This window comes from Solea solea, chromosome 17, assembly GCF_958295425.1.
Source record: "Solea solea chromosome 17, fSolSol10.1, whole genome shotgun sequence".
NCBI classification, from domain to species: domain Eukaryota; kingdom Metazoa; phylum Chordata; class Actinopteri; order Pleuronectiformes; family Soleidae; genus Solea; species Solea solea.
Genome location: NC_081150.1, coordinates 21,113,750 through 21,125,271, shown reverse-complemented (window position 1 = coordinate 21,125,271; position 11,522 = coordinate 21,113,750). Strand labels below are relative to the sequence as shown.

General features: G+C 38.0%; 1 protein-coding gene across 5 annotated transcripts in view; it reads right to left on the bottom strand.

Moving 5' to 3' along the window:
* myt1la (myelin transcription factor 1-like, a) overlaps window positions 1-9,048 on the bottom strand; it is a 46,221-nt gene extending 37,173 nt beyond the window's left edge. For 2 of the 5 annotated variants that reach the window (XM_058613143.1, XM_058613142.1), the window contains exons 1-4: window positions 8,837-9,047; window positions 2,002-2,102; window positions 726-780; window positions 591-624 (exon numbers count right to left, since the gene is read on the bottom strand). In XM_058613143.1, coding sequence (XP_058469126.1) covers window positions 591-624; window positions 726-780 — 89 coding nt within the window. In that variant the 5' untranslated portion in view covers window positions 2,002-2,102; window positions 8,837-9,047. Of the gene's footprint in view, window positions 1-590; window positions 625-725; window positions 781-2,001; window positions 2,103-8,836 lie in introns of all 5 variants that reach the window. The other 3 variants (XM_058613145.1, XM_058613140.1, XM_058613141.1) reach the window with 3 other exon arrangements.
* Window positions 9,049-11,522: the final 2,474 nt, after the last annotated feature.

Genomic DNA, 11,522 nt, shown 5'->3' with positions numbered 1-11,522 from the left:
ACTACGAGACTGAGGAACAGCTTCTTCCCTGGAGCTGTCAGACTCCTGAACTCTCTGTAGCCCCCATAGCCCTGCTGCCCCCACCCCCCACGGACTGTACTTTGCACATGCCCCCAGTACCGTACACCACCCTTGCACCAACTTCTTTTTTGCACAGCACCTTACCTCCAGAGGTTTTAAAGTTTTGATCTTTTTTAATTTATATTTTGTTAAGTTAAACTGTTGGTTCTTCTTTCTTCTTTCTTATTCTTCTTTATTGCTGGGCCGACCGGGTTCTGGAGAGACTGATTTTCGTTCTGACCTCATGTCTAATGTGTGTTGGTATGACAATAAAGAAATCTTGAATCTTGAACAACTCCTGTGTTTCTCTATGGGCTTTGGTGTGGGAGAGTGAGTGGTTTACAAACTTGAGTTTCCTATAGAAAAGTCTGTCTCACAGTGAGATAAAGTGGTGAACGTGTTCTTTTTATCATATGAGCTTTTTGAGAGTCTTGGAAAAAAAAAATCCTTCTTTTTATCTTGTTTGATAAAAACAACGTGCTGCATTCAATGCCCTGATAATAATGATAATAACAAAGTGTGGATCATACCTGAATAACTCTTGTGTTACAGCTTCCACAGCAGCTACAGACACAGAGCAATAATAATAATTAACAAGAGGGTTTATTAATAATAATAATAATAATAATAATGATGATGTTTTACAGTGTAGCACAGGTTTGTACCTCGCACTCCTTTGGATCGCGTTCGATGGCGTTTTTCCACAGCGTTCGCCTCCATCTGAAGAGGAAAATACAAAGCAATGTTTTCAATTATTATTGTTGTTCATACTGTGATTATTCACTGCAAGAAAGGCTACGTTAGCCTCATAACTGTCACTGAACAACCCGTGAGCAGATACTCAATAATACACCTGTAATAAATCAATCAAATAATGAACCTCTTAACAAACTACCTGACACTTTTTCTTTACAGAATGTACACAACCAATTAGTTTGTGTCATAGTTGTGTAGTAGTTTGTGTAATAGTTGTGTAGTAGTTGTGTAATTTGTGTAGTAGTTGTGTAGTAGTTTGTTATGTAGTAGTTTGTTGTGTAGTAGTTGTGTAGTAGTTTGTGTAGTAGTTGTGTAGTTTATGTAGTAGTTATGTAGTAGTTTGTTGTGTTATAGTTGTGTAGTAGTTTGTTGTGTCATAGTTTGTGTAGTAGTTGTGTAGTTTGTGTAGTAGTTTGTTGTGTAGTTTGTGTAGTTGTGTAGTAGTTTGTTGTGTAATTTGTTGTGTAGTCTGTGTAGTTTGTTGTGTAGTTGTGTAGTAGTTTGTTGTTTAGTTTGTGTAGTAGTTGTGTAGTGTGTGTAGTAGTTTGTTGTGTCATAGTTTGTGTAGAAGTTGTGTAGTTTGTGTAGTAGTTTGTGTAATAGTTGTGTAGTAGTTTGTGTTGTAGTTGTTTGTGTAGTAGTTGTTTGTGTAGTATGTTGTGTAATAGTTGTGTAGTAGTTTGTTGTGTCATAGTTTGTGTAGTAGTTGTGTAGTTTCTGTAGTAGTTTGTTGTGTAATTTGTTGTGTAGTTTGTGTAGTTGTGTAGTAGTTTGTTGTGTAATTTGTTGTGTAGTCTGTGTAGTTTGTTGTGTAGTTTGTTTTGTAGTTGTGTAGTAGTTTGTTGTTTAGTTTGTGTAGTAGTTGTGCAGTTTGTGTAGTAGTTTGTTGTGTCAGTTTGTGTAGAAGTTGTGTAGTTTGTGTAGTAGTTTGTGTAATAGTTGTGTAGTAGTTTGTGTTGTAGTTGTTTGTGTAGTAGTTGTCTGTGTAGTAGTTGTGTAGTAGGTTGTGTAATAGTTGTGTAGTAGTTGTGTAGTAGTTTGTGTAGTTGTGTAGTAGTTTGTTGTGTAATTTTTGTAGTAGTTTGTTGTGTAATAGTTGTGTAGTTTGTTGTGTACTAGTTTGTTGTGTACTAGTTTGTTGTGTAGTTTGTTGTGTACTAGTTTGTTGTGTAGTAGTTTGTGTACCTGGTCAGAGCTGATTGGATGTCAAACAGGTTCTGGTTCTGGTCTCCGCAGAGTTTTTTACATCACACACAGTTTTAGACGTCGTCTTCTAAATTCATGATCTAACAAAAAACAAACACAGATTTTGTTTCAGTTATTTTGTTTTGATGACATTTGTGAAAAGTGTGAACATTTAAATGACTTTAAAACAAAATTACAGCCGACGTAGTTTATGTTTGTCAGTCAGAACCAGAGTCAGAACCAGAGTCAGAACCAGAGTCAGAACCAGAGTCAGAACCAGAATCAGAATCGGAATCAGAATCAATCTCTGACTCGGTTACCCAGACTGACCTAAATCAAATAAACATGTGGATCATGTGATGTAGCGCAGAACAGCAGCGAGAGGACGACCATGATGAAGATGAAGATGATGTGAACACAGCAGCTCTGCATGCTCCTCTCCACGCGGCTGCAGTGCAGCGTTAATATAAATGTAAATGTAGCAAAGAGAGGAGGAAGAGGAGGAAGAGGAGCCTCGGCTGAACTCACAGCAGCAGCACACTGACACACAAGCACGCACGCACACGCACACGCACACGCACACGCACACGCACGCACGCACACACACACACACACACACACACACAGAGATAGGGGCCGGGTGCATCTGAGGCTGCAGCTCCACTGAACGTGATCCAACGCTCCCTAACATCAAACACACGCCTCCCTGTGTGTGCGTCTGTGTGTGCGTGTGTGTGTGTGTGCGTGTGTGTGTGTGTGTGTCCTTGCTCTGCCTCTGTGTGTGTGATGAGTCTCTATCTCTGCTGGGACCAGTTTCAGTCGTGGACAGACACTGTGGACACTGTGGACGTTCAGTCACAGTGAAAGAGAAGACAAGGTCTTTCCACACAGCTGTGAGGACAAAGGAGGACATTTTAGGGACGAATTGGGTAGAACTGGGAAAAATGGGGGGAAATGTAAAGACAATAAATGTAAGACATCTTTAGAAAGTTAGATTTTTAGTGATCCAGAAAATGTTTGGAAAATCGGGGAAAACATTTTTTTCGTGTGGACATGCATGGACAGGCGTGGACATGCATGGACACGTGTGGACAGGTGTGGACATGCGTGGACAGGTGTGCACATGCATGGACAGGTGTGGACAGGTGTGGACATGCATGGACAGGTGTGGACAGGTGTGGACGAGCTCAGGTTCATGTCAGGTCACTAATAAAAGGGTTTTCTTGTGATTTAATGGAAGATAAAATAATAAAGAGAAGACACAGAGCTTTCTGCTGTTTAGTATTCAGCCCGACACTCTGTCTGTCTGTCTGTCTGTCTGTCTGTCTGTCTGCTACAGCGTGATGCAGAGCTCTCTATACTGAGCCACACACACACACACAGTGATATAGATGGTACAGCGTGTTCTTGTGTCAAACACGACGTGTTTCTTCAAACATGAGCAAAAAATGATAATTTTCTCTAAAAACGCTCCTTTTTATTATCACCTCACGTTCATTCACTCACTCACTCATTCACTCATTCACTCACTCACTCACTCATTCACTCACTTACTCACTCATTCACTCACTCACTCACTCAGTCACTCATTCACTCACTCACTCACTCACCCATGAACAACAACGATAAATACAGTGAACCGTGACGTGTGCACAGGCAGGTGAGTTTCAGGTAACAGCATCAGTGCTGTTGCTATGGTTACCTGCTCTTCCAAACGTCTGGAGTACTTATTGAGAGTGTGGTTAAGCTGTTATTGACGAGTGTGACAGGAGGAAGAGAGCTTTCTTTAAAGGTGCAGTCCGTGATTCTGACCGCTGTGGTGAAGGTTGGGTCATTTTAAAGGAACAGTTCACACTTTTATCTGCCTGTGTGTGTGTGTGTGTGTGTGTGTGTGCCCCAAAGATAATACCTTACAACTGAAGTTTTTGACATTTCTGTAAACCACTCACTCTCCCACACCAAAGCCCATAGAGAAAACCAGTGATTTTAACATCACACACACAGGAGTTGTTGATCCACTGCTGCCTCACTCACTGAGTTCAAATGTCTTCTTTTGTCAATTTGGCTTTTGAAAATCATTCAGATTAACCTCAGTGACACAAAGTGACCACACGAGGCAGCAGAGGACCAGCAGCTCCTGTGTCCCCACCAGCTAAAATCACTGGTTTTCTCTATGGGCTTTGGTGTGGGAGAGTGAGTGGTTTACAGACGTGTGTCTCACAGTGAGACAAAGACGCCGTGATCACAGACAGGAAACCACTGTTGGTTTAAAAGGAAGCGACATTGACACTTGGACAGAAAGGAGCAGCTGACCTGCACTGACCGCACACACACACACACACAGTGTGAAGCACTGACCCACATTTTTCATTAATTCACATTAAATTACATATAAAAAAGAAATCCCTACTACCATGAAATTTTAGCTCACACTCAGGAGGAACGACGATCACAGGCAAATGTTTGTGTGTGTGTGTGTGTGTGTGTGTGGCAGAGCCAGACAACAGCTCAGTGTTTTATTACAACACAACTTTTATCAAACCGAGCAAACACAAACACCTGGTGTGTGTGTGTGTGTGTTGTGGTGCTGCAGCGCACAAACCAAACAACAACACAACTGAACACACACACACACACACGTGTGATCGTCTCTCAGATTTTTTAATATTCTGGACAATTTAACACAGAGAATAAGACATTAAATGTCTCTGGAGACTCAAATGTAGAGTTTTATATCTACGTGACAGAAAATCATCATCCTGATTAATCCAATAATCTATAATCAATAATCTATGCACTGGTGTCAGATATCAGTGCATTCATCATGAAAATAAGTCGATCAGAACCAGCGTTTCTATATTTTTGAAAGATCAAACAAATCAAACGTGACAAATTTATTCAGAATCTAACCATCGTTTATATATTTGTTTATCTTTTTATTTTTGTTGAATTAGTAAACAAATTGTTTTCAGGTAAACATAGAATGGACTTAAAAAAAATTTAATTGATGGAAAGTTGTGATAAAAATGATAAATAATTATTTTTTTATTATTATAATAATAATTATAATAACAGCCGGGACGTTTTGTCCAGTGTGGACAGAGAATGGACTTTCTTTCGAGTTTGGATATTTTTGGACTTTACTGTTGACGTTTTTCTTAGAACAGGACGAAGCACAGACTTTTTTTTAATTGGACAAAAAACATTTGTTTGTGGAAAATATTTTTGTAAAAAGGAGATTTTTTTTTGATTTTTCTGAGACAGTTTTGTTGGTGATTTAAAGACATTTAGTTTTTTAAATTTTAGTGAAGTGAGGATAATTACATGGATGATGTTTGTTGTAAATTGAGGACATTTTGAATAAAGTTGTGTGATGTTTGTTGAGATCCAGTCTGTTCACACAGAATGAACCTTTAATGGTTCACACTGTTCTGCAGCAGCTACGCCTGGTTTCCATGGAGACAGGATTAGCCGCATCAATTAACCTGCGACCAAACACACGGTGTGTGTGTGTGTGTGTGTGTGTGTGTGTTGGGGGGGTGATGACCTGTGGATGAGATTCCGACAGGAACACGGAATTATCACGGAAGTAAACGGGTTTCTCCTGAATTTCTCTTGTTTTTTTGTTTGTTTGTTTTTTGATCGTTGTGTCCTCACAGATTTTAACCACTTAACAAAAGCTGACAAAATCTACGTTAGTTTAAGTCTACGACATCTTTAAGAACATGTTTCACGTCTTTATCTCACTGTTACACACACTTTTGTAAACCACTCACTCTCCCACACCAAAGCCCATAGAGAAAACCAGTGATTTTAGCTGGCGGGGACACAGGAGCTGCTGGTCTACTGCTGCCTCGTGTGGTCACTGTGTGTCACTGACGTAAATCTGAACCAAATTTTTCAAAACCCGAATCCACTTTAACAACGCCGGTAAAATGTAAACACTTTAGTCTGACTAAAACCAGACTTTTAAAGTTTACGTAAACACCTTAGTCTGACTAAAACCAGACTTTTAACGTTTACGTAAACACCTTAGTCTGACTAAAAGCAGACTTTTAAAGTTTACGTAAACACCTTAGTCTGACTAAAACCAGACTTTGAAAGTTTACGTAAACACCTTAGTCTGACCAAAACCAGACTTTTAAAGTTTACGTAAACACCTTAGTCTGACCAAAACCAGACTTTGAAAGTTTATGTAAACACCTTAGTCTGACTAAAACCAGACTTTTAAAGTTTACGTAAACACCTTAGTCTGACCAAAACCAGACTTTTAAAGTTTACGTAAACACCTTAGTATGACCAAAACCACACTTTGAAAGTTTACGTAAACACCTTAGTCTGACTAAAACCAGACTTTTAAAGTTTACGTAAACACCTTAGTCTGACCAAAACCAGACTTTGAAAGTTTAGGTAAACACCTTAGTCTGACCAAAACCAGACTTTGAAAGTTTACATAAACACCTTAGTCTGACCAAAACCAGACTTTGAAAGTATACGTAAACACCTTAGTCTGACTAAAACTAGACTTTTAAAGTATATGTAAACATGTTAGTCTGACCAAAACCAGACTTTTAAAGTATATGTAAACACTTTTGTCTGACTAACACCATACTTTTAAAGTATACGTAAATGTGTTAGTCTGACTAAAACCAGACTTTTAAAGTATACACAAACGTGTTAGTCTGACTAAAACCAGACTTTTAAAGTATATGTAAACATGTTTGTCTGACTAAAACCAGACTTTTAAAGTTTATGTAAACATGTTAGTCTGACTAAAACCAGACTTTTAAAGTATACGTAAGCGCATTAATCTGACTAAAACCAGACTTTTAAAGTTTATGTAAACATGTTAGTCTGACTAAAACCAGACTTTTAAAGTATACGTAAACGTGTTAGTCTGACTAAAACCAGACTTTTAAAGTATATGTAAACATATTAGTCTGACTAAAACTAGACTTTTAAAGTATACGTAAACATGTTAGTCTGACTAAAACCAGACTTTTAAAGTTTATGTAAACATGTTAGTCTGACTAAAACCAGACTTTTAAAGTATACGTAAGCGCATTAATCTGACTAAAACCAGACTTTTAAAGTTTATGTAAACATGTTAGTCTGACTAAAACCAGACTTTTAAAGTATACGTAAACGTGTTAGTCTGACTAAAACTAGACTTTTAAAGTATACGTAAACATGCCAGTCTGACTAAAACCAGACTTTTAAAGTTTATGTAAACATGTTAGTCTGACTAAAACCAGACTTAAAAAATAACCCTAACCCTAACCCTTAAAAAATAAATGAAAAGTTGAACTTTTCTACATGAAAGTTAATTTAATGTCTCACGTTTAAACTTTAAAGTCACATTTTAGTTGTAGTTTGTTCCACAGGTTGTTATATTTTTAATTTTGTGAGAATAAATGAAAGTGATTATGAACTTTATTTATTTTTGCCCCATTTTCACAGTTAAAAATAAAATACTAATTTGTTCCGGAGTTGTTTTTTTTGACACGTTGTCACAAATAAAGGAGAAAAATAAAAGTTAATTTGAAAGTTTCTGTGAAGAAAAACAAATTAATCTGAGCTGTCAGAGAAAAATACACTGAACATGTCACTATTTTCACTGAGGATTTTTCCTAATTTCATTAAATTCCAAAAAAAGAGTCAAATTAATCTTAATCATTTACAATTTAAGCTTCGAAAAAGACACAAATGCAGAGAATGATATGATTTCTACAAATAAATGAAACCAACCATGAAGTTTATGGATAAAGTTAATATAAGAGACACACACACACACACACACACACACACAAGCACACACACAAACAGGGGTCATGAGGTCAGAACAGGAAATTCAGACGTATGAGAAAAAACAGAGAAAATAGAAATCTGAAGAACATTAACGTTTGTTTAAGTGAAAAATAGAGCGGAGGAAACAGAAACTGGGAAATATGGAATTTGTTTTAGACACGCGAGCGAACAACGAGTTAACATGGAAACGCTGGAAAAGAGAAAGAAAAGAGATGTGGAGCATTTTTAACATTTAAAACAAATATTCTGCCTTTTAACGCGAAAAATAAAGCAGAAGAAAAACAAGAACTAAGTTAAGTGTAAAGGATTTTAGACACAAGTCATGTAAACTAAAGCAATGACAGCGTAATAAACATGGAAATGAAACGGAAATGTTGAAATGATGCGTTTTAAAGAGAAAAATTAGAGCAGAAATGACAAAACACAGGAAAATAGAGAAATACAATAGAAATGTGAGACATTTTTGACACAATTAAAGTGAAAAATGAAGCAGAAATGCTGGAAAATAGAGAAATTAAACAGAAATATGAAGCTTTTTACACATGAAAGCAGAAGCGACACAGAAACGCTGGAAAATAGAAATGTGATCAACATTTTGGGCCATTATTAGATGAATACTTTATATATTTTATATATTAATAAGTGCACGATCAATAGAACACGGTATAAAGTCAGATAAAGCAAAAACAACATAAAACAACACTGAAAATAAACAGAAATAAAATGGAAACGTGAGAAAGATGAAAATGATGAATTTGAAAGTGAGAAATGAGAGAAAATCTCAAAATGTGTCTCTGCAGCGTTTTTAAGACGTTTACGGAGAAATGAGAAGGATTAAAATCAGATTCAACAAAATATGACGATGATGATGGAGCGAGAGAAGAAGAGGAGCGTGAATGACAAACCACAGGAACGTGAGCGCGTGAGGTAAATAAACATCAACGCGCAGGAAAATAAACAATAAATATGAATAAAGATAAAGAGAGAGAGAGAGAGGGATGAGGATAAAAGAGGAGTGGAAACATACTGGAGTGACGGAGCGAAGATGGAGACTCTTCTTCTTCTTCTTCTCCTCTTCCTCTGTGGACACGGAGTCTGCAGCCTCTCTCTCTCTCTCTCTCTCTCTCAGATTCCGTCAAGGTCTCTCTCCCCTCTGCCTCCCTCTCTCTCTTTTGTCGCTGTGAGATGTGGCCATGCCTTCAGTGAGAGCGAGAGAGAGAGAGAGAGCCAGACAGACGGGGAGGGAGGGAGGAGGAGGAGGAGGAGGAGGATGATGATGATGAAGGTGTAGAATCAGACACTGCAGCAGCAGCAGAAGAACACGACTTTACCTCTCTCTCTCTCTCTCTCTCTGTTCCCTTTAACACTCGGGGACGCGCAAGCAAACCCGGCGACGCGCAATATAGGGCACTAATAACGATGGAGACACAGCATGCGCACACACGCGCTCAGACCCCGAGGGTGTGTGTGTGTGTGTGCGCGCGCGCGTGCGTGTGTGTCCCCACAGTCACGTGATTCCAATCATTACACTAGTTAAGACATGTTTTATGGTCAAGTTAAGGTTAGTAGTAGTTATGGTTAAGGTTAGAGTAAGTTAATGTAATGTCCTCTGAAGTCATGGAAACCTGACTGCGTGTGTGTGTGCATATATTAATATCTTTGTGAGGTCCAGAAAAACATAACATCTTTGTGGGGAGACCTGGTTTAAGGGTTAGTGTTATTCATTAACTGGTTAAGGTTCAAGTTAGTGTTAGTCATTAACTGGTTAAGATTAAAGTAAGTGTTAGTTATTAACTGGTTATGGTTAAAGTTAGTGTTAGCCATTAACTGGTTAAGGTTCAAGTTAGTGTTAGTCATTAACTGGTTATGGTTCAAGTTAGTGTTAGTCATTAACTGGTTAAGGTTAAGGGGCTATTTAATCCATTATGTCTATTGTGTGTCCTCAATAAGATATAAAAACAAGTGCCTGTGTGGCTGTGTGTGTGTGTGTGTGTTAACTATTCAAGTTAGGACTTTTTAGGTTGGACAGACTAAACAACTGCCTTAACCATAACCAGTTAATGACCAACATTAACTTTAACCAGTTAGTGGCTAACAATAACTTTAATCATAACCAGTTAATGACCAACACTAACTTAAACCTTAACTAGTTAATGACTAACACAGATCGTAATCTTAACCAGTTAAAACACTAACTTTAACTAGTGAATGGCTAACTTTAACCAGTTAATGACCACCCTTCACTTTCACCAGTTATTGATTAACACTAATCTTAACCAGTTAATGGCTAACACTAACTTTCACCAGTTAAGGACTAACACTCACTTTCACCAGTTAAGGACTAACACTAATCTTAACCAGTGAATGACTAAAACTAATCTTCACCAGTTAATGACTACCCTGAACTTTCACCCGTTATTGACTAACACTAATCTTAACCAGTTAATGACTAACACTTACCTTAACCAGTTAATGACTAAAACTAATCTTAACCAGTTAATGACTACCCTTAACTTTCACCAGTTATTTACCAACACTAACCTTAACCAGTTAAGAACTAACATTAATCTTAACCAGTTAATGACCAACACTAACCTTAACCATATCCACAGTTCTAAACTTTTAGGTTCTGCCTCCTTAGGACCAGGTTTTGGTGACGACATGACGACAACAGGTCCAGAATAAGAGTGACAGCATTAAATAATGAAAAACATCCTCGTGTCCCTCAGTGTTCACGTCATATTGTTAAGAAAAACAAAACAGGAAGTGACACAGCAAAACAGGAAGTGATGCAGCAAAACAGGAAGTGATGCAGCAAAACAGGACGTTTGTTCCACATTTAAAAATAAGGTTTTAAAGTGAGCGCTCTCACAGTCGCCCCCTGGTGGCCATCAACATATTCTTCTCTCCTGGTTTGACTTCAGGAGGAAGTCTCTGATTTCTACCTTTCATTTCCCTCTCTCTCTTCTTTCCTCCATCTCTACACTCTGCTTCTTTCACCTCCTCACACCTCGACGTCCGTCCTAATCTCCTCTCCTCCTTCCCTTCATCCTTCGTTCCTTTCTAATCCTTCAGCTCACTCTCTCTCTCTCCATTCCCACTCCCAGTCCTCCTCTGTCCGTCTGTGCTTTTACAGCAGATAGAAGTGAACTGAGGACACAGAGAGAGACAGAGAGAGAGACAGAGACAGAGACAGAGAGAGAGACAGTGGTAGAGTGAGCCTGGTTATGAACAGGATGACCTACTTAGACTCTTCCTTTAATAAAATATTAAGACTGAGATAAATCACACAGGTTTCTCTCACCTCATATACTGTATATATATATATATATATATATATGTTTATATTCATTCATTCATTCATTCACCAGCAGATCAACAGTCTAATGAAACCCTGCCTCTGGACTGAGAGAGAGAGAGCGAGAGAAAACCTGCTTCAGATGTTTCTACAGATTCATGTTTTTCAAAATAAAATCCTGTCCAGACTCTGCTTTTCTAAACTACAGGGTCCCAAACACTGGGTCGGGACCCCGAGGTGGGACACAGGAGACTTTTTTTGGGTGTATATTTGACTGATTCTCTTGTTCTTTTTACTTATTTTATGGATGATGTTACATATTTTATTATTATTTGATGTAAAAGCACTTTAAGATACGTTTACTGTCACTAAACATGGATTCATTGGTTTAAATAACAAAGTCTTTACATCAGTG